The sequence below is a fragment of the Medicago sativa genome, chromosome 8 (assembly GCF_051527215.1).
Source record: "Medicago sativa cultivar Bolivia chromosome 8, Bolivia_mono, whole genome shotgun sequence".
Classification (NCBI taxonomy): domain Eukaryota; kingdom Viridiplantae; phylum Streptophyta; class Magnoliopsida; order Fabales; family Fabaceae; genus Medicago; species Medicago sativa.
In genome coordinates, this window is record NC_140756.1 from 66,392,046 (window position 1) to 66,414,245 (window position 22,200).

At 31.2% G+C, this 22,200-nt stretch overlaps 3 protein-coding genes and 1 long non-coding RNA gene across 4 annotated transcripts; 1 reads left to right on the forward strand and 3 right to left on the reverse strand.

The window, feature by feature from the left end:
- The first annotated feature begins 1,616 nt into the window (after window positions 1-1,616).
- On the forward strand, window positions 1,617-3,913 carry LOC146900668 (uncharacterized). The gene is made up of 3 exons (XR_015022452.1): window positions 1,617-1,685; window positions 1,770-1,878; window positions 2,065-3,913. It is a non-coding gene; the product is annotated as an uncharacterized LOC146900668 (long non-coding RNA).
- A 1,707-nt stretch (window positions 3,914-5,620) lies between these two features.
- On the reverse strand, window positions 5,621-8,099 carry LOC146900669 (uncharacterized). Its single transcript, XM_085738349.1, has 3 exons — window positions 7,979-8,099; window positions 6,292-6,405; window positions 5,621-6,111 (listed from the first exon to the last, which is right to left on the reverse strand). The coding sequence occupies exons 1-3, from the start codon at window positions 7,994-7,996 to the stop codon at window positions 5,977-5,979; spliced, it is 267 nt and encodes an 88-aa protein (XP_085594475.1). The 5' UTR covers window positions 7,997-8,099; the 3' UTR covers window positions 5,621-5,976.
- Window positions 8,100-11,595: 3,496 nt separating this feature from the next.
- Window positions 11,596-16,118, reverse strand: LOC146900670 (IAA-amino acid hydrolase ILR1-like 6). The gene is made up of 5 exons (XM_085738350.1): window positions 15,614-16,118; window positions 14,202-14,327; window positions 13,813-14,121; window positions 13,539-13,667; window positions 11,596-12,911 (listed from the first exon to the last, which is right to left on the reverse strand). Exons 1-5 carry the CDS (start codon window positions 15,992-15,994, stop codon window positions 12,534-12,536), a joined length of 1,323 nt encoding a protein of 440 aa, XP_085594476.1. The 5' UTR covers window positions 15,995-16,118; the 3' UTR covers window positions 11,596-12,533.
- A 1,507-nt stretch (window positions 16,119-17,625) lies between these two features.
- Window positions 17,626-20,595, reverse strand: PAD2 (proteasome alpha subunit D2). The gene is made up of 3 exons (XM_085738351.1): window positions 20,319-20,595; window positions 19,283-19,697; window positions 17,626-18,426 (listed from the first exon to the last, which is right to left on the reverse strand). Exons 1-3 carry the CDS (start codon window positions 20,489-20,491, stop codon window positions 18,265-18,267), a joined length of 750 nt encoding a protein of 249 aa, XP_085594477.1. The 5' UTR covers window positions 20,492-20,595; the 3' UTR covers window positions 17,626-18,264.
- Between the last annotated feature and the right edge of the window lie 1,605 nt (window positions 20,596-22,200).

Sequence of the window (22,200 nt, forward strand, 5' to 3'; positions counted from 1 at the left end):
GTGAACCCTCAAACTTACATTTATAATACAATGCCTCTGTCAAGCGAACTATACTTGAGTAAACAAATTAAAATCTCAAAAAACATCATCAAATTATCTATTTGCATTATTTTTGTAAAAAAATAAAATATATAATCACAAACTAGAGATGAGAGGACAATAATGCATTTGTGGCTATAGTACTTTTCACCATGTGTTTCAGCAAGTTTCTACATTATTACTCTCTCCGTTTCAAAATGAGTGTCACTTTAGCCAAAAAAATTTGTTTCAAAATGAATGTCGCTTTACATTTCCAATACAACTTTAATTTTTTTCTTCCAACTTTACCCTCTCAAACTTTTCTCTCACACAATTTTCAATGCAACTTTAAGTTTGTCTTTTTTTAATAAAGTAAGGACAGTTTAGTAAAAACGTTATATCCAATGATTATTTCATTCCATTTCTTAAGCCTAAAGCGACACTCATTTTGAAATGGAGGGAGTACTAGTTTACAAGTAACATATAAATATATCATCATAATTTCACTATCACCCACATGTCCACCATGTGCATGTATGTAGGGGTGTTCAAAACCGAACCAACCCAATAGAAAAACCACAAACCAAACCAATCCAAACCGAAACCGCAAAAAACCGCACTTGGTTCGGATGAATTCGGATGACTTTTGCACTGAACCACACGGTTCGGTTCGGTTTGCGGTTTGCATCTCAGCAACCGAACCAAACCAAATCAAACCGCAAAAATAATGAATATTACTTAAATATGTACTAGCTCAATTACATAGCTCAAGAATAATCTCTTTTGATTCGATTTTTCCATCGTTGCACCATCATGTTCGATTATAATTCCTTTCCATCTCTTTCAATTAATTTCCAGTGATGAATTTGTTTTCTTTACTTCCCAATAATTTGTTTCATGTTTATGTTTCTTCTTAATTTTACCTATTTTGATATAAGTTTTACCTAATATTTTATCATATAAACATCAAAATAAAATGTCCTATGTTTATTTTGTAACAAGTTAGCAATATTAGAGTTAATGTAATATTTTTTTATCTCGCGATAAACCGCACAAACCGAACCAATCCAAACCGCATTGGTTTGGTTTGGATGACTTTTTAAAAATCAACCGAACCAAACCAAACCGCATGCTTTTTTATCTCGCGGTTTGGATGACTTTTTTGCTTAAAACCGAACCAAACCGCACCGCGAACACCCCTACATGTATGCATCATAATAAATTCAGTGAAAACCAAAGCATCACTCCAACTGGCTATAAAACAAAGGGCCTCTTGTGGATTTTTATCATCATATTCAAAGCCTCACCTGCAAAACCTTTCTTCTGTTTTCTGGAACATCATAGTCACCATTCACCAACATCATAGTCTCTAATTCTTTTTCTCTTCTCTTTTCTGGAATTTCTAATGTGTTCATACATTAGAGGGAATTAATGAATGAGATAAAACAATAACTCAACCAATTTTGATATAGAATAAGGGTCCACATTAACGTGAAATAAGTAAATTTTTGCCATAAGATTTTACTATGCATGATCTGGAAAAGATCGTATTGAAATAAGTATTTGTACAACTTAAGATAAACATATATGAAATATTTATTTTCAGGTAAAGGATTTTAATATTACAAAAAGTGAGGAAGATATAAGTGCCTATGCTGATTATGTGGGTAAGATTTCTTTTTCAAGCTTCCCTTCTTTGATGTCTTCTACTACCTATTTTATACTAATCTATAATTTTTTTTTTTTTGCAGGATCCTCAATTATGCTTGGCATAGCTTTGACATCTATATTGTGGGATATAATATTGATCCCTATGGTACCCTCAACACATTGTTTGGTCTTAGCACAAATCCATTCCCGGTAAGACCTCAATTGAGGTTGTGTTACAATTGCATAAAATATCAAATTCTGATGGCATGGTCTAGATTGCTGTCCTAAACCTTTTGTTTAAATAATTGGTGATATGTTTTATTGATTATTTGAGCCATCAGTGTGATACTTTTTTTTCTTCTGAAAATATAATTATTTGTTGTTTGAATTTTGCAGGAAAACACCTTGCCGAACTCTGCAAAGCGGAGCATCCATGGTTTGTGACCGGATGTCTATGGATATTAGCAGAGCTTTCGGTCATATCTGCAGATACACCGGAATTATTACAAATTAGTTTATACTGGATTTGTGCTAAGACCAAACAATGTGTTGATCATTGCCTTACTTTTATCTTTATATTCAAAACCTTTAAATTAAGTTAAACAATAAAATACAATTCACTTTTATATGGATTTAATTCATATACACAATCAATTTTAAAAAATATATATTAAAAACCATTCAATCGTATTTATTAGACTATTTAAAATATTTGACTTTAATTTGCTGAAATCATGTATATAATTGGTTGTGATTTTTTTATACTCTCCAAAAATAGTGTTATATATATATATATATATATATATATATATATATATATATCTTCTATAGTTACTAATGTTACCTAAAATTGATTGTGGTAGTTATTGGGACATCATTTGCGCTAAAAAATATTTGGGGTAATTAATTTATATGCAAATATTAGTATATTAGTTATGTTGTTAATTTCTCTTTCACCATGGTAACAATATAATAAAACTTTACACTGAAAGTACATCATTTTTTTTAAGTTTTTTTTTTTTTTTTGAAAGATCATTTTTTTTAAGTTAAACAACATGAACTATACTATATGAAGATATCAAATTACATCAATATAATGTTTTAACATAATCGTTGAATAACTTTTTATTTAGATAAATGGATACAAAACTTATCATTGGATCAAAAATTTGTCATATTACAAATATACTGTTCGATTGAAACAAATTAGTTTCTTATGTGTTTTTTTACTCAACCTTACGCACTTTAATTAAACAATTATCAAATTACACTGGTATAATTTTTTCTTTTTTACGTAATATAGCATTTGTGACGAATAAATTCATTTATTCGTTTCAATATTTATGCAATAACTAATAATAATTTAATATAATAATTGTAACATATTCTTTAACACGCCATTTTTAACGCAAATACTTCATCTATTATTAGAATAAATTCAGTCGAATCCCACGAAGTTAACATTTAATGTTATGAAATGTTAACAGATTGGAAAAGGAAGAATACTGATCCAAGGGGAAAGAGTAGCCCTTTTCGGTTTTGGAACAGCTGTTCAGAACTGTGTAGCTGCAGCCTCCATGTTGCAGCATCATGGCTTGCGTGCAACATGGACTAATTTCATGGATAAATTTTTTTGGAGGGACCAAAAATCTAAGAAATATTTTAGAGGGACTAAAATCAAATGTTGGTATATGAGTGACTATTTACTTATTTAACTCTTTTTTTTTATCTCGTCTTATTTTACTTAATTACATTATAGCTGAACTCTACATAATACAAATATACTTACAATTATTTGTACTTTGGGCATGCAGATAAGGAAGTTAGAACTACTAATATCAATTTTAGTGTTCGTAATGGGTTCATGTTTCTTTGCGGAAATGAGCTATGTAAAACCCCCAATAAAAGGTGCTAAACTGAAATGGTGTTGCAGCTGATGTTATTCCCCTTTTGGGTCTGATTTTGAGCAGGTAGTAGACATTGAACTGCCAAAAGATATGCCCTTAAGAGAAGCACATGACATTGGAGAGACTCCATAGATAAACCTTGAGAAACTTCCGAAACTTCATCAGTTGTTATTGAATGAAGTCGCGCTTTCCGTTGCCTTCAAGTTACATACTATATGTCATTTTCAACACGTTGTTTGATCTTAGCACAAATCAATGGACATGGCTATTAGCATGAGATTACTTCTTGTAAAATATAAAAACGCAACTTAATCTTGAGAATTAGTTTGATATACTAATTCAGTTTATATGATTTCATAATAGAAATGTGAAGTATAATACTCCCTCCGTTTCAAAATGAGTGTCGTTTTAGGTGTTTGCACACATATTAAGAAATGCAATGATTAAGAGAAAGAGAATGGTTATTTTACCAAATTATCCTTATTAACTATTGGTTAGTTTTAAAAGTAATACTTTGGAAGTAATGTGCAGAGTATTAATTGGAGGGTACAATTGAAAAGAAAAAGTTATTATTGCATTGGAAACTGAAAACGACACTAATTTTGAAACAAATTTTTTTGGCTAAAGCGACACTCATTTTGAAACGGAGGGAGTAACTTTTTTCCTGTAAGTATTTGCATAGCTATAGAAATAACATGGAGTTTGGTATCTTTTGAACATTTAGTAACAAACAATTTGTCTAGTTAAAAATAAACATATAAGTGAAATAAGTTTAAGTATTAAAGTATCTTATCTTGATAGGTCCAACGTACATATACTTGACACTTCACAAAAAAAAAATAAATCAAAGCTTGAAATGTAATCTTTACTAGTAACAGTTTCATTTCATGTTTGACACCAACCAAACAACACACGGTACCATATGTACGGTCATAAAAATATGGGTCCTGTTAATCGGTGTCTCCGGTGCACTGGTTAAGGAATCCAAAAAAAGAAAATTTGAATTAAAAGTAACATTTTTTTGACTTTTGAGAAATTGATTACACAATAAGGGCATTTTGGTCCTTTTCTGTTTAACTGGAGCAACTAAGGGCATTTTGGTCATTTCGCGTGCATATGAGTGATTAACTCTGATGAGGGACGAATTTTCAAATGATTAACTTTTACAGGGGCAAAATGGGAGGATTAGTAAGCTCAGGGATGAAAAATCAAATGGCCTATAATTGCAGGGATGAAATGCATATTTTACCCCTATATTTATTGCAACATCCATAGTCACATGAAATTAATTTATTTGCACGATCGTAATATGCAACTTCCAGCTGAGAGCCATAGTAATTAGCAAGACCATAAGCTACAACTGTGTTGTCAACACAACATCAGACATAAAAAAAAGATAGAAGAAGACAGAAGACTCACCACGACAATCGAACTGTAGTAAGTGTAGGCACAATCGAATGACCATGTTTGAAATTGCTAGTGAGGCCGGATCAATATTCACATTTCAAAGGTGAACATCAGCTGCCTTAAAGATCCTTTATGCACTGTTGATCATTCAAGGCAATGTATTCTTCTGCCACCAGCAAGGGGAACGACTGTCATTTGCCACTGACTTTGTTATGATAGTCAAAAAAGAAATCAGCGGCAGGAGCCAAAGGCCGTATCTTACTATCTTGTTATGATTTTAAAACCTAAACGATAGACTTGGGGTCTGTTTTAATATATCATTAATAAATAGAAGGGGAGAAAATTTAATGGAGATATTATATTTGCCTCCTCCAAAACAATTTAACCAAAAAGGATGGTGATTTAAAATGATTTCTTTCCTCCCTCCATTTCCCCCAACCAAGCAATATGTCGATATGTAATCGATGAATCCCTTACCACCATGGTATGCTGCCAAAATGATAGAGATACAAAATATCCCCTACCTCAGAAACCCCCCCCAAAAAAAAAAATATATCATTTGAGCCACGTAATCTTAACTGAATCTTCCAAGATCCTTGATAAAAACGACAAAAAACAGAAAGTTTAACAAAATCAAATTCAACTTGGACTGAATCAACACATGCATTGCCATCTGATTGAAACCAAAGATGAACCACACTAATCCAACATCAAACTTAAAAAACAACAACCAAGTCAACGGCCACGATCAAACAACGCTATACTACTTTATTAATCCTACACCAAACATGCTATGAAAATAATAGCAGTACTATAATTTATACCAATCTGTGAGAAATTGCATAGACGGTGATTGAAAACATAATTCTGCCCATTTTTGTGCCTACTTTTGTACCATTACTATGGGAGAGAGTAGCTGCTATCTACCAATGACCACACACTATGCCACAACCCTAAACAAAAAACACAGTCACCATCCACTACCACGTATTAACTATATTGCTCGAAAACTGTCTGCTTTATCTAATCTTGCCGTTCCTGAGCTGGATGACTCGCCCATTGCCTCGGGAGATGCTGCAGCGTGTGGTGTTTCCCTATTAATTAGAGAAGTTGGCATGCCTGAAATCTCCTGAAAATGATTATAACACCTATGTCAGGTTAGAGAGATGGATCAATAAGAATATTAACAAACTAGTTTTCAAGATAATCCCTTCATCTTCCATATAGAAACATCATATGATAACCAAAAAAAAAAAACAAAAAAACAGTGCTGTTCCTAATGAGAAAATAACAGAATTTTGTCTCAAACCTTCATCAAATGTAACCTCAAATCACATGGCCGAGTCCTACTTCCCATCCTTGCAATCACAAATTTTGAATAATTGTACAATGTGTCGGCAGCAGCTTCCTTTTTATAATTTAGCTGAAACAAAATTCAGGTCTTTTACATTGATGATTTGGAGAATATAAATAACCCCACAGATAGTAATCAATTAACACTGAACTTATTGAAAATGTAGTTAAAATCGAGATTTTAAGCAAAATAGGAAAGGGGAAGTAAAATTGTAAATCGCGCAACCGTAACACTAATCGTAAGATTATACGAAGTTCATAAAAATCAAACATATGCATTAAAATTCATATCTATGCATATAAAATTGCATACGACAAAGAAAACCTTAAACCACACTTGAAATACTTGTGTAAATTTAAATTCATTAGCATGAGATTTTGTCGTCATTTGGAAATTAAACATAAGATGGACGAGGGAGAAGAAGATTTCTTTTTGAAATGGACGCGAGCATAATCCCTAAATCTTAGGGATCTTAATTACTAAGGGAAAGTATAGTCGCAAAATCGTAGGATCTTAGGATGGAAATCAGGAGTTCTCCCAATTCCACAAAAATGGGATTATATGCGTAGTCTTAATCGTTGAGGGCAAGCATAATCGCAAAATCGTAAGATTTTACGATTCAAATCGAGATTTTAAGTACCAAATTTGAAAGCCTATAGAAGAAGGAAACAAAAAATATTCTTAATATCTAATTTGCTAGTCTTAACATCACAAATAGCCCAATTTGTTTTGCCAAAATAGATAGCTTCGCATGGGAAAGAAGCACAGATGAGCTCGACAAAAATCAAATAAGAAGTCAACAATAACATCTCCTCAGTTATTGGCTAACAAATTTACTGTCTCACACCAACATATATCTTTATATATGGAGAAAATAAGTCAAAACAATACAGGCACTGGGGAGGATGTTTCCTGTGAACAGCAGGGCTGGCTTAACTTAAGTTGAGATCTAAGACGACAAATGCGAAAGTAAGACCTTGGTGCTATTCACACGACACACGAACATTAGGTCTAATGTAAGTCAATTAAAAATGGATTCAAAGACCTTGGTGTGACTTGTGCAACATGAATAAGGGGCTGTTTGGATAAACAACTTATAGCACAAGCACTTATCATGATAAGTGTTCATGTATAAGTTTGCATAAGCTATTTTTATAGCAAAAGTAATGTTAAATTGTTTTTGTATATGCTATAAGTTATATATGAGAAATTAATATGAAAATAAGTTGAAAAAAGCTTATGAAAATTGTCATAATCTGTTTTACAAAACTCAAATAAGCTAATCTAAATAGGCCCTTAACATTAAAAGATTGCCCAGTTTCACTACTAGTTATCAGAATCAAACGCCTAAGCATTTGAACACACATTTCAATCAACCTCATTACCCTGTTTTAGATTCAAGTTTATTTATTTATTTTTATCTGAGAAAAGACATACTAATTTTTTGGTTTTGAGAAAGAAAAAGTATTGAAGTTGGCAAAATATTGAAGTGAAATTGATTAATAATTGAGTATTAATAAACAAAATTGGAGCTTGATTGTTATGATAAATCAACAAAACAGTAATCTCATTAATTAATCAAAGTATGTTAATCATAAGCGGATTTGAACAATAAGAAATGGAATGAAAGAATAGGAAAAACCTCTTGTTCATCCTTCATCGTTCTTTTTCTTCTTCTTTTTCTGATGCGTTCAGTCGAAGGCCTCGATGGTGATTGTGACAGCACAAATCTCAATTGTTGTTTTATTTCTTCTCATATATATATATATATATACATATATATATATATATATATATATATATATAGGGGGCTGTTAAATTGCACCCACCTAAAAACACTAAGGTGCAAGTTAACAAGCTGCACCTACTAGTTATTTACTAAAACACCATTTTGTCTCTATTAAACTTTATTTTAATTAAAAGGACATTTTTGTAAATAGCATAAATAATATTTGTTTATAATAGAAAAACATGGGTGTTTTGGTAAATAACTAGTAGGTACAGCTTGTTAACTTGCACCTTAGTGTTTTTAGGTGGGTGCAAGTTAACAGCCCCCATATATATATATATATATATATATATATATATATATATATATATATATATATATATATATATATATATATTATTTGCGTTTGCAAAAAATACATATTATTTTAATTAAGGTTAAATATGTTTTTGGTCCCTATAAATATATCAACATTTTGTTTTAGTCTTTCTAAAAAATTCTTTATCATTTAGTCCCTATAAAATTTTCAATCATTGCTTTTGATTCATCCTTTAAATTAAACTCATATTGTATGTAGAATTCATATTTTTAAATAAAACTAGTATATTTACCCGGCGTTGCTCGGGTTAGGCATATAATTTTGTATACTCGTAAATTTATAGATGCACAGACAAATATAATTAATTGGATTTAGTAAAATTATTAATATATATATATATATATATATATATAGAATAAAATAAACATTTTTTAAGTATCCGGACTTGCAAAAATCTGTACCCATTATTATATTAGTAAAATTATACAATTGTCATATTACTTGAATAAAAATCTTCTCGTCATGAAATAAAATATAATTGTATTGTCTAATTAATGATTTTTGTTTGATTAGTAATTTCTTGTCAAGTGAAAGTGTGTGGTATAATATTTTTGTCTTAAAAAATAGAAGGGATAAGTCTAAGATGTGTCAATTCAGTGGTAAAAGTCTGACTTTGTAACTTCAAGAGATGTTGTCCAAATCTCACATGAAACGGTTGTAAAATGATTATTTAAATCACACTTATTAAAAAAAAATTACGAATAAATTCTACATAATTTTAATTATTTTTTAATAATGCATTTTTTTGTATAAAAAAATTGTTTTGCACGTTGATATTTTCAAATATTTGTAAATATCTTAATATCCACTAATACTCGTTTAGCGGATATTCATGCAAATGTGAAAATAACATAAATATTATTTTTATCAAATAAAGAGAGATAACTACTACGTATACCCGTGGACATCCATTATCATCTCCAGTAAGAGTATAGTAACAACAAAAATAAAATAATCATAATAATAATTATATTAAAAAATAATAATAAACTAACACTTCCATTAAAAAAATAATCTCAAAGTATAAAGAGAAAAAAATTGTTCCGAGTCCAAAAATAATACAAACCTTATGATAATTGATTCAAAAATGATAAATATTTATTTTATATTCTAAATAACTGCAAGAAAATTCTGTTAATATATAAGAAAATAAACATCTAAGAAGAACAAATGAAAGAAACATTGATAAATTTAGCTTTTTTAGTTGTTGTTTGACAAATTAAAATGTTCAACATAGTATCTTTTTTGCTTATATACCACAAAGCATAGTAAAAAAAAATGAAAACGTACGGTATCTTTCACTCTTTATTCTCAGAAGAAAAAAGAAACACTCATACAACAAATAAAGAATAATAAGATGAAAAAAATAACATAAGAATAATTATACTGAACGGAAAATCGTCAAAGATAAATACTATAAAGTAAGAAAAATCCCTAATAAATAGAATGACAAAGAGTGTTGGGGAAAAAGAAAGCAAGATAAAAAAATAGTATTTTGTTTATGGATAAAATAATAACATATATCACATCATGAATAAAACATATAAAAAAGTGTGAGAATAATATAATTGGTTAGTTTCCATGGAAAAAATATAAGCGGTTAGATATTTATAGAGAAAATATAGGTGGTTGTTCCATAGAAATATAAGAATTTAACGAAATAAATGATGTTAAAATAAAATTAGAAAATAAAAAAAACAAATAAAATATTTGGACGATAAAATCAAAGTAGATGTGGATTATTTGTTGAGAACTTGAGATGTCCATGCTAGATAGAGAAATGAGTTTAGTAAACAAAAGTATAAAAGTTAATATGAAAGTAAACTTGCACATGAACAACTGTCAAAAACTCGTAGGAAGGTATTTCTATTGCATCAAATAGACCCAGTGTGAGATAATAGTATATGAAACAAAGAAGGTTTGAGTTTTGGTTTCTTCTCAAAATATGTGATTTTGATGATTAACAAAATCTCATTTATTTATATTTAAAAAAAAAAACAAACCGAAGTCTTTTTTTCCTCAATGAAAAAACTAATTGAATAATATGGTGCTAAAAGATTATATAATAACTAATTGAAACTTCTTTTCCTAAAAAAAGAAGAAGAAAAAAGGTAGATTTAATGGATAATATTGAAAGTATTATATATAATTTGTTGAGATATTTTAGCTACATAAAATATTAGAAATTAAATATAAAATTAAATAAAATATTTAGTAGATAAGATCAAAAGTTTGTTGAGATATTTATGTCAAATAAAATATAAAAAATAATAAAAATATTGAGAATAAACGTGGAAGTGACACGTGGCATAAAAAACCTTACTTTATATATATACTATTGATTTTGCAGAAAAAAGTATAATATTATAAGGATCTCTCCCAAAAAAAAAATAGAATTTTTTTACCAAAACATGAACTAAATATGAATTTTTATATTTTTGACGGTAAACAATTCATTTTTTTTTGAAAGGAACGGTAAACAATTCATATTTAATTCATGTTTTGCTAAAAAATTATATATTTTTTTTTTGGAGTTATTTTTACAATATTCTATACATTTCTGTACAATTTCATTAAAAAAATACAAAAATTTACTTAAAAATAGGGACAAAAAATTGTGATTGAAAATTGTATTGGGACTAAAAGTTGAAGAAAAATTTTAGAGACTAAAACTTTTTTTAGAGAGACTAAAACTAAAAGTTGACATATTTATACGGATCAAAACATAATTAACCCTTTTAATTAACCATGACTGCGTCATACTATTAAAAAATGTTCCTCTTTTTGTCAAGTAGATTAACGGTTATAGAAATTCACCTCAAGGGTCACCTTAAGAAAATTACACATATTTGGTTGTAATTTGTTATGACGTAAAGCTTTGTACATATTGATAGTTGGGACTTGGGAGTTGACGTGGAGTTGCAAACATCACTCCCTCTAATATTTTTTTTTTTTGTATCATTTGCTCTTTTATATAGATGAAATACTTCCCTATTTTTAAAAGAGGTTCTGTGAATTTCATTCAATAAAAAATAGAATTAAAAATAGTGTTAGAGTTTGTTTTCATTCAAAGCCATATTACAAAGAGAGACACCCAAAGGAGAAGAAACCACATAAACAAAAAACAAAATTAGGGACAAAGTAACAATCCTAAAGGATTAACAAACCATTCAAATACAAACAAGAGTCTTTTGATACATGCTCCAAAAGCTTTCTCCAAGATGTTAACCAACAAACTCAATAGAAAATACTTTATAGAGGAGTTCAATTTTTCAAGCAATTTACAAGAGTCATTCATTCGAGAAATACAAACCAAAAACCAAGAAAGAAATTGAAAACTTACTACGTGAAAATTGAAAAGATGACTGATCACCACTTTCATGAGGAAGATAAGATAAGATCCAAAAAAAAGATCACCATAAGGATCTCTTGCAGCTTGTCAAGCTACCTGGTTAGATTCACTGATACAGTAATTGAAGACTGAAGTGAAGAGGCCTATAAAATCTCCTATTTGACAACAAGTCAACGATAAATTTAGCAAAGAATCCTGTATCTCATGGTAGGAGCAAACATATTGAAACTAGGTTCCATTTTCTGAGAGTGCAAGTTCAGAAGCAGGAATTTACAGTAGCTTACTGTCCTGCCAATAAGCAAGTTGCTGATGTTTTGACAAAGGCTTTGAGAACTGACCAGCTTACAAGGCTAAGAAGAGCGTGGAGTTGTTGTATCGTGTTAGTGTTTTGTATTTTCTCTTTGTTCAGTAACATACCATTTAGCAATCAGCAACCAATTCCAACATAAGCTTCCCATTTAATATGTTGGCTGGATTAATCTCTCAACAGAATTTTGTACTTGAAGTTTCTCAGACAATACTTTTGTCTTATCCTGCTAGCTACTAAAATATCTATAATCTGAATAAGCTAGTTCCTGGTGAGGCATTTAATAGTTTTCCAAGGTACTAAAATAATATTGGAAACTATGATAGTAAACAGCAGTTTGTAATTACATGGTCCAACATATTCAACATGCCTCTATATCTCATTATATTATTAAATTTTCACATTTAAATGGTAGATAATGAAGAGTCGCTTAAAGATAAGAATTTGTTGAATAAGAATAATATGATAGAGCAAATGCTGCATGTATTGCAGCGCCAATTGGAAGAACATCTTCATCAATGAAAAAGTGAGGACTATGAGCTGAATATATGGATCCACTCTTCTCATTTTTTATACCTAAAAAGAAAAATGAGCCAGGCACTTTTTCCAAGTAAAATGCAAAATCTTCACTCCCTGTGACGATTGGTGATAATTTTATGTTCTCTTCTCCAACAATCATACTTGATACTTTCCTTGCTAGTTGGAAGATTCTCTCATCATTTGTAGTAGGAGGAATTGTTGAATGTTCTTCACCAAAGAATTCAAGCTCTGCTGAGCATCTATATACTTCTGCTTGCCCTTTGATAACCTGAACAAATAAATCAAACAAACGAAAATATACTTTTAATATGCTCCAACTTCTCAATTAGTTCATAATCAACATGTTAACGTGACAACCTACGAAGCATTGACATGGACTCGACACTAATATGTCGACACCATTAATAATCTGAGAAAATGGAACAACATGTGTCATTGTAAAACATTGAATCTGTGGTTGATTTTGTTGTGATTCTTGATATCGTGAAAAAGCATGATCAAACGCGATCGATGTGGCTGCAATTGCAGTCCTGATGCAGTTGTGAAGGCCACTGAAGATTTATATTGTAAACTGCACTGTAGAACCAGGACAATTGTAGCCGTGAATAGTGATCCTAGATTTTTTGAAAAGATACTGTCAAATGCAACTGCTGTGTCTGCAATTGCAGTCGTGATGCAATTGTGGAGGTCTCCAAAACCATTATTATTGGTGAAACTATGTGACAACAATTGTAGTTCTGATCCTTGAATATTGTTGAAAAATATGGTGAATCGCAGCCGATGCAACTACTATTATTGTCGTGATGTAGTTGTGGAGGCCTCCAAGACCTTTATAGTTTAGACTGCGGTTTCAAATTACGATGACAATATGGTGTACATGTCACAAGACATTTACCTCTTCTATCCTATTCCTTAGTGTATTGAAGCTCTTTTTGCTGAATGCTCTATAAGTACCTCCAAATGTTACAGAATCAGGGGTGAGTTCGTGACCAGACTCTGAATTGATCATTGCCACAGAAAGCACCTGCAAAATTAAACTTTATATATAAACTTTTTATACAAAACTCAAGCCACAAACAGAATCAATCATTAGAATTAATGTGTTAAAACTTTTATCATGTAGTTTTTTTTTTTTTTTTTTGTAATTGAATTTCAGAGTTTGACTCCACCTGCGAGTCTAAAGGATCCACCTCCCTTGAAATAATGCTTTGCAAGCTAATCACGGATGCCGAAGCAGCCAAAATTGGATCAAGACAACGCTGCGGAGTTCCTGCTAAACCCCCTTTGATCTTCGCTTTGAAGCTTCCATATCCTGCTAAAAATTCACCTGGACGCGACGCAACAACACCTAAGGGATACAGTGACGCTAAATGCAATCCGAAAATAGCCTCAACATCTTCAAGCACATTTTCTTGGATCATGTCCTTTGCACCTGTGCCTTTTTCCTCGGCTGGTTGGAAAATAAGCACAACAGTACCCTGCATATGGAGGACTAATTAGTTTTCAGTGTGAAAGATTCCCTAAAACTCATTTTAACATTTTTCCAATTCCACTTTACCTTTAATTTGTCTTTCATTTCTTGCAGTATCTTTGCAGCACCAAGAAGCATCGCCACATGTGCATCGTGCGCACAAGCATGCATTTTTCCGTCTACTTTGCTTTTATGATCCCAATCAACCAATTCCTGTTGACATGAACAAACATATTGTGCTATATTTATTGTTAACAATGCAAGGGATACTAATTTCAATCAAACGAACAATTACTGGCATTAATTGCGGTTGCGATGTCGTTGTGGAGACCTAAAAATCCTTAATACCAAGATCCCAAATGCAATTGCAGACCGCAATTTAGAATCATGGATACCATATACTAGATAAAAAATATTGGAATTTTGCTCTCCACCCAGCACGTTTTGCTCGCACCCTGCAGCCATGCCAATTTTGCCCTTGCGCATGTTAACTAACGCAAGTGTAATACTATGTGTTAGTTAAGTAACGTTGCGTGACTTAAGATGCGCAAGAGTAAAACTATGCGCATGTTAACTCACGCATAGTCATGTATGTATTACACTTGCGCGGGTTAACTCACGCAATGTATTACACTTGCGCGAGTTAACTCACGCACTACTGATATATCAGAACAGCATTAAATGTTGTACTGATGTGCATTGAATGCAGTTTGAGTCCAAACCCTAATATGCTCGTAATTGAACCTAATTACGCCAGTTTAACAATATTATTGGATAATACGACACAATCGATCAAAATTAGACCCAAAAAATCGCACTTTTTGGGTTTTTGAAGGTGGAGGGAAAGAAAATGGTGGTTGGAGTTCGGACTGATGGGTTTTGTTCAAAAACAGGAACATTGCGTGAGTTAACTTGCGCAGCGTGAGTTAACTTGCGTGGCGTGAGTTAACTTGCGCAGCGTGAGTTAACTTGCGCAAGGGTAAATTTGGCATGGCAGCAGGGTGCGAGCAAAATGTGCTGGGTGGAGAGCAATCATCAAAATATTGTACAACTAGTGAAAAACAATGAGCTGATTTTATTTTACTACAACATTAATAGAAAAAAGCTGAAACTTCTGGTACTGTATCTTTTTTTTTTTGGTCGAATTCTGGTACTGTATCTTAAGTTGACATTTAAATACAACTTTCCTTAATAAAAATTGTACACATCTACTTCAGAAGAATGTTAACTTAATTGAACTACTTTGTTGAATTCCTTTTCAATTTCTTCTCCAGTTTTTTTTTTTTTTACAAAGATCAACAGTTGCATGCAACATCATGTCACTCCATGTTTGAATTTACGGTGAGTTTGGTAAAATCACAATGTGTGCCATAGTGATTATGGCAAAAACTATACTCTCAAGTCTCGAGATTCAACAAAATCACGGTGGAACTTGATCAAACCCACCGTGATCCCAAACATGAGAGTGAAGTTTTTGCAACATGTTTTTTTTGTTTTACCTGAATTGGCAAAGCATCCATGTCAGCTCTAAGAGCAACAAAAGGAGGAAATCCAGAACCAATTTTAGCAACAACACCAGTTTTAGCCACAGGCCATTGGTAAACAACACCTAACTTGTCAAGCTCACGCCTTATGACAGAACTTGTCTTGAATTCTTCATATGCAAGTTCAGGGTACTCATGAATTTCTCTTCTGATGTTCTTCATCCATTTCACTGTGTTGGGTGTGTTAGCAAGCTCAATAATCTCACTTTTCAGTGAGGAAGTTTGGTTTGAACATTCTTTTGTTTGATAAGTAGTGGAAGATAAGCATGTGGGGTGGAAAAGGAACAAGAACATGAGTAACAGAGCAAGTCTTGGATGATTGTTTGGATTCATCATGTGATGGTTTAGTTCTAGTTCTAATTCCAATAGGTTTTACTCTGTTGATTAAATAAAGTGTTGAATTTGCTACTGAGGATTGCAATTCGAAACTTAGAGAGATAAAATATGGATTGTTAAAAAGCTCTGAAGGCCCGATACTCCAAAAATGGTAAAGTATCGTATCCGACACGTATCCGATACCGATACGCCCCGATACGTTCCGATACGCGTATCGGAAAAGTATCGGGCAATTAATATTTATTTTTTTGAAAAACAATGACCGATACGTGTCGGATACGTCCCGATACGCGTATCGGAGAAGTATCGGGCAGTTAATATTTATTTTTTGAAGGAAAAAAAATGACCGATACGTGTTGGATACGACTAATTTGTACTCCGACACAGCTTACTTATACTCCGACACCTATACTTCTGTCTTACATATTTCCTTTAAAAAAAAAAAGAAAAAAAAAATAAGAAATAAAACTACAAGTCTCACAGCGCTATCAAAATCATATTGTCTCTCCTAACCTAAAAAAATAGGGTTTCTCGTCACCACATAACAATAGCTATTCTCTCTTCTAACCATTACCACTGATTGAATTCTACTCGGTTTCTCTTCTCTCTAATGTTATGTTTCTTCTGCTGTTTGTTTTCGAAATAAATTAGTGTTAACTGTTAATTAGTCAACATTAGACAAAGATGTTCTTTTTTTTATAGTACTTATGATGTTCTCTTTGGATGGTACTAATGATGTTTAGCTATTTTCTATCTAATTTGTGCGGAAAAAATATGTAATTGTCACTTGTTTTGATCATTTTCATTAATGTGAATGTTTGTTTATTATCATTTTTAGTTATGTTTATACATTGTGCACTTATACTATTAATTTTAAATTTAATTTTTTTAATAACGTATCGAGGCCGTATCGTATCGGGAATTTTGAAAATTTTCCCGTATCGCCGTATCAGTATCGTATCGTATCGGTATCGTGTCAGGTATCGGGGCTTCATAGTTAAAAAGTCCCAATTACAATGGTTGTTTATCAAAACAAATTGTTACATATGTTTTTATTTTTATTACATATGTTTATCAAAATCTGTAAATAGAACAATTCCAAGTTCATTTTTTGAAGGATAAAGGTGATTTTGAGAAGGAGCTCGTCTACTCTAGAGTTCGGAAAAAATGCAAGTAAAATGTGGCTAAGGATTATATTATTGTATAAGCTATTCCATCGTTTTGGATAACTATATTTAACATTAGATGATAGAGAAAAAAGAAAAGATTTTGAGAAGACATGGAGACGTAGGAGAAAAGTTATCTATTTCAATGAAACCAACACATAACAAAAAAATATAATTTAAATTCTTTTTTTTAATGACACCAACAACAATTTTTATTATAAAAAAAGTTGTTGAAGGGTATAATTGGAATAATGAAAAAGTAAGTATAAATACGTTCATCTAGTTTATTACACTTTTTAAATAATAAAGGAAAAAACTGGACATTTAAACTTTTATTTTAATATTTAAATTTATTCTTATATATTTGTTACATATCTTATTTGTATTGAAAATTGAGGGCATTTTTTGAAAGAAAAATCCAGTCCAAAAGAGCTGAAAGGGGTTGTTATCATTCCTTAGACAGTGTTGAACGAATATTTAATTTATCAAAAAATAAACCATTGATTTAGATTACATGCTGGGATGTTTGGAATAGAGGACTTGGAGGGCAGGCTTAAGACTGATAATTTCCTTATTTGATGAAGATTTAAAAGATGAGATACTGAGTCAATTAAAAACAAAAGAGGGAAAGTGAAAGATTATCTTCCCTTTTCTCCTCCAATCCCTCCCTTCCGAACTTCCAAATATAATCATAAGTTTTTTTCTTTCAAGGAAAATATAATCATAAATTTTGATATCAGTAAGCGGCAACGCCCTGGAAAACTGATATCATAATAAAATAAAGGTACCATGATTTGTTAAGTGTGTCATTTTTCATATTAGAACAGTTAAGATTGAACTCAATTTTTTAGTAACAAATTGAACTCCATTTGCGAACTTAAACAATAATAACATGACCCAAAAACAATTAAAGGAGTCATCCTTAAGTCACCCAGCAAGAACAATTCATGAGCTAAATAAATATAAAGAAAATCATGTCTTAGGGTTTCTTGGATAGCCTCGGGAGTTCTTCTGTGTTTCAATCTCAGATTTGTTGGCATCAGTTTTAGCTTTTACAATAAGTAGAGCCAACGCCTACAGATGCTTACGTAAAGAAACGTAAAATCATGTGTCCTTAAGAGGAGCTTTCTTTGCAGCCTCAGCAGCTGCTTTCTCTGCTTCAATCTCAGCCACAATGGCATCAATTTCAGCTTCCTCCAATTGACGCAGACCGTGCTCCTTAGTCATCACAGCAACTTCAATGTTCTTACCACCACTCTCGACAACCTAATTACACATACCGACAAGGAAAAGCCAAATGTAAAGTATTTATCAGATCCAGTTCCAAATATAAAACAAGTTACTAGTCCATAATAGTATTACAGTTATGCAACAGGAACAGACAAAAATGCTTGATCCATTATAATATTTGAATGTACAAGCCATACAACCATCAGCTAGGAATATCATAAAAAGTAATGAAAAGTTTTGGCATAAATGAATCATAGATTAAACACATGTAAATGTGAACGCATAGTACATAAGATTTGTGTTTCAATCTTATTCCACGATAATTATACTGCAAAAGAAAAAGCTATATGTCTACATTGTATAGCTAGCAAGTTTACTATACTGACTGTGTTTGTTCATATGTACAATAAAAAACCTATGTTGATCAACAATCAGAAAGAGGCAAGATCTCAAATGAATGTTAAAAAAGGGACACTTAGTGCTATTAGGCCCAGTTCATAGCAGGATTTAAGGAATGGTCAGAAAGCACAGTGTGGGTAAATTGTTGGCAAAAGCCAAACCCAGATTAACCGTATGAATATCTTTCTAACACAGGTAATTCATCCTAAACTTCCTCCTAATTGCAGTCAAATGATTCTTTTAAGGTCTCTCACAAAACATTTATTTTGCAAAGTGAAAACATAATTTATTTTGCAAAGTGAAAACATAAAGAACTGAAGAAACTCTTAAAAGTTCTTCCAAAGTACCACTCCTGGGTAGTCAACGTCATAAAAAGAGTAAAAGACACCTATATCTTCTAGCAAAAAAAAAAAAACCTGCAAATTCCTATATAAATGAATGATAGAATCAGATAATATTTCTTTTAAAAGCACTAAAGAGAAAATTAACTCACTTCAAGCAAAGCTCGGATAGCCAACTTCACAGTTTCCTGTCCAGAGGTCTCTTTAAAATTCTTTTCTAGAAACTCACGGATCGAATTCGAGTTTCTGCCAGTGGCATTTGCCTTCCATGCTGAAAATGTACCAGAAGGATCTGTCTGGTACAGAGAGGGAGACCCGGTGTAAGGATCAAAGCCAACGATCAAAGTGGAAAGCCCAAATGGCCGCACACCACCACTTTGCGTGTACTTTTGCTGGAGACCAGCTATGTACCGGGTAATATACTCCACAGTGCATGGATCTTCAACAGTGAGCCTGTGACTCTGGCATTCAACGCGTGCCCGGTTTATCAAGACACGAGCATCAGCTTTTAGCCCAGCACAAGCAAGAGCAATGTGATCGTCTAGATTTACAATCTTTCTCACTGACCTGCAAAATAAAAGCAAAATGATTGTAAACAACCCAAATCCATATTACATTATATTATATTATAAGCAGTATGGATAAACTCTTATATAGAAGCTATATAAAAAAAGAACTATGGATTAAGCAAGAATTTGCAATAACTATACCCGTATATAAACAAATAGCTTCTCATACAAGCTAAAATTAGTTTCAGCATCTCAAATTTTTCAAAAGTTCTCTCATATAAATAACAGAATATAAAATACCAATAAGCTTGTTCGGTCTTTGTTGCAAATGAAAAACTATATAATCTTATTTCAATCAATAAGCTATTGTAAGCTATAAACCCTTATTTCCAAACTAGATCTAAGATTCTAATTACACAACACAAATTGCAAAACCCAATCTCAAAATTAAATTGCCAATACACTCCGATGCAAATTACTTCACATCTTCATCACTGAGAAAAACAACAACGAAAGCAACAAAACATTCGACACTACAAATTCCAAACAAAATTTCTAGGATAAAGAGACAACATAAAGCACCAATCACACTCTAAACCCTAAGATCCTAAACCTAACACCGAATTTGAGAAATGAAAATCAATTGCATAAAAAATTGAAGAAAAGTGTGAAACCAGACCTAGAATCTTGAAGCTTAGCGGTGGATTTCTTCTCAACACCGAGAACGACGTTATCGATACCGCGAACACCGACGGCGGCGTTACCCTTCCTAACAGCTTCTAGAGCGTACTCGACTTGAAAAAGATGACCATCGGGGGAGAAAACTGTGATCGCTCTGTCGTATCTTGCCATTGTGATTTTCTTTTTCTTCTCCTTCAACCTTTTCCGATTCAAACCAAATCGTACCAAAGCTTTCTCTTTCTCTTTCTCTTTTTTGATTTCGCTGAAGAAACTCTACTTTATATAAATATAAATAAATTAAGCAACTTAGCCAACAAGTTTTTTTTTATTTTTTTTTTTATAAGCAACTTAGCCAACAAGTTTAGTTCATGGGCCGGTTGGGCCTTCCCTAACCCAGATTTTATAATAATTTAAAAATCGACTTACCTTTTACACTCCCTTTTTTCTTATACAACGTTATGTAATCTGAACAACTTTATTTTTATTTTTGTCATTATTTTGTTTTTGCTGAGTCTATGTCCTCCAACTTTTTGTTTATAATTTTATTTCTTCAATTAAGTTCTAGCTTATAAAACTATATTGAAAATGTAATTATATTTTTTAAAGTGAAATGTAATATGTTTTTGGTAGTTAATATAATTAATAATATTTATTCTCTCAAAATAAAATATTTAATAATATTTATTTACTTTAATTATTTAGTCAATGTTATTAAAATGAAAAGAAAAATGTATGACTAAAATTTTATCATTTTAATTGTAAAACTTTTAAGATTGTATTTGTATCAATTTATTTATATAAATATCCTATATATTTTGATGATTATATAAAGAAATGAGTATTTACTATAGATTTCAAAAATAATTTTACTTATTAATATATAGTGGTCTTTATCTTTTTTTACACAGATTAAAAAATAACAAATTAATAAAATACATGTAACAATTTTGTAAATGATGCACTAAAGTCATAGGAGATATGATGACTTGTAAATGATGCACTAAATGTTAATTTGAGAAAAAAAATTAGAATAAATTAATTAATATTACATTAAAAATGATATGACACTTATTTTGATTTTATTTTTGATAATACGACATTTATTTTGAAATAAAAAGTAGAATACAAAAAAATGCACTTTTTTAATCCACTTGGGTTGACCTGGTGGTATTGGCTTGGGACCTTGGAGTATGCTCATCTTCAAAGTCTCATGTTCGATTTTCTCTGATGCTAATTTGGATGGATCAATTTACTTTCTTAAAAAAACGTATTTTTTATTATATGAATTTTCATTTAAACATTCTCACACTGAATCCTCGCACTAATTTCTAAGAAGTTTTTTTTGGGTGCAATAATAAGTTAAGGGTCTTGTTAACAAGTATTCTAAGGGTACTCTTTAAAGATTTCAAATTAAAAAATTATCTATTGAAAAGGCATAATGTTCTAATTTCCGATGCATTAAATGCATTAATTTCCATAAAAATTAAGGTTATGCTAACAAGGGCACTTGTTAAGGAAACCAAAAGTAATATGTTTACATTAGATTCGACAATATTTTGATTTCTAAAAAGTTAAATTCAACATTTTTCAATACAATATTTCTATCTTTATCATCTTAACCAATTTCGCAAAGACATTGGTTAAACATTTCCCATCTAAAAAATTTTCCATCTAAAATCCTTAAAGAGTGTCCTAAAGGAACTCATTAACATTTCCCATAAGTTAAACTATGTCATAGAAATAATTACTACATCCATATTAAAATACAATAAATATTCAAAAAGTCAAATATATTTGAATCAAAATTTAAACTAAAAACGTTTGACTTTTCGGACCATTTTGCTTATGATTTTGTTGTAGATGAAATATTAATGAAAATT

Bases quoted from the DNA above. Each gene is read 5' to 3' on its own strand.
- LOC146900669 (XM_085738349.1), bottom strand. The intron at 6,112-6,291 runs GTTTGAGACAAA...AATCATTTTCAG, and splicing joins TGAGGTTACATTTGATGAAG to GAGATTTCAGGCATGCCAAC.
- LOC146900670 (XM_085738350.1), bottom strand. From the start codon at position 15,994: ATGATGAATCCAAACAATCATCCAAGACTTGCTCTGTTACTCATGTTC. The intron at 13,668-13,812 runs GTGGAGTCAAAC...TTAATTTTGCAG, and splicing joins TGGATCCTTTAGACTCGCAG to GTGCTTTCTGTGGCAATGAT. The intron at 12,912-13,538 runs GTAAATGTCTTG...TTATTTGTTCAG, and splicing joins TAAGGAATAGGATAGAAGAG to GTTATCAAAGGGCAAGCAGA.
- PAD2 (XM_085738351.1), bottom strand. From the start codon at position 20,491: ATGGCAAGATACGACAGAGCGATCACAGTTTTCTCCCCCGATGGTCAT. The intron at 19,698-20,318 runs GTCTGGTTTCAC...TTTATTTTGCAG, and splicing joins GCTAAGCTTCAAGATTCTAG to GTCAGTGAGAAAGATTGTAA. The intron at 18,427-19,282 runs GTGAGTTAATTT...ATGTGTAATTAG, and splicing joins CTATCCGAGCTTTGCTTGAA to GTTGTCGAGAGTGGTGGTAA.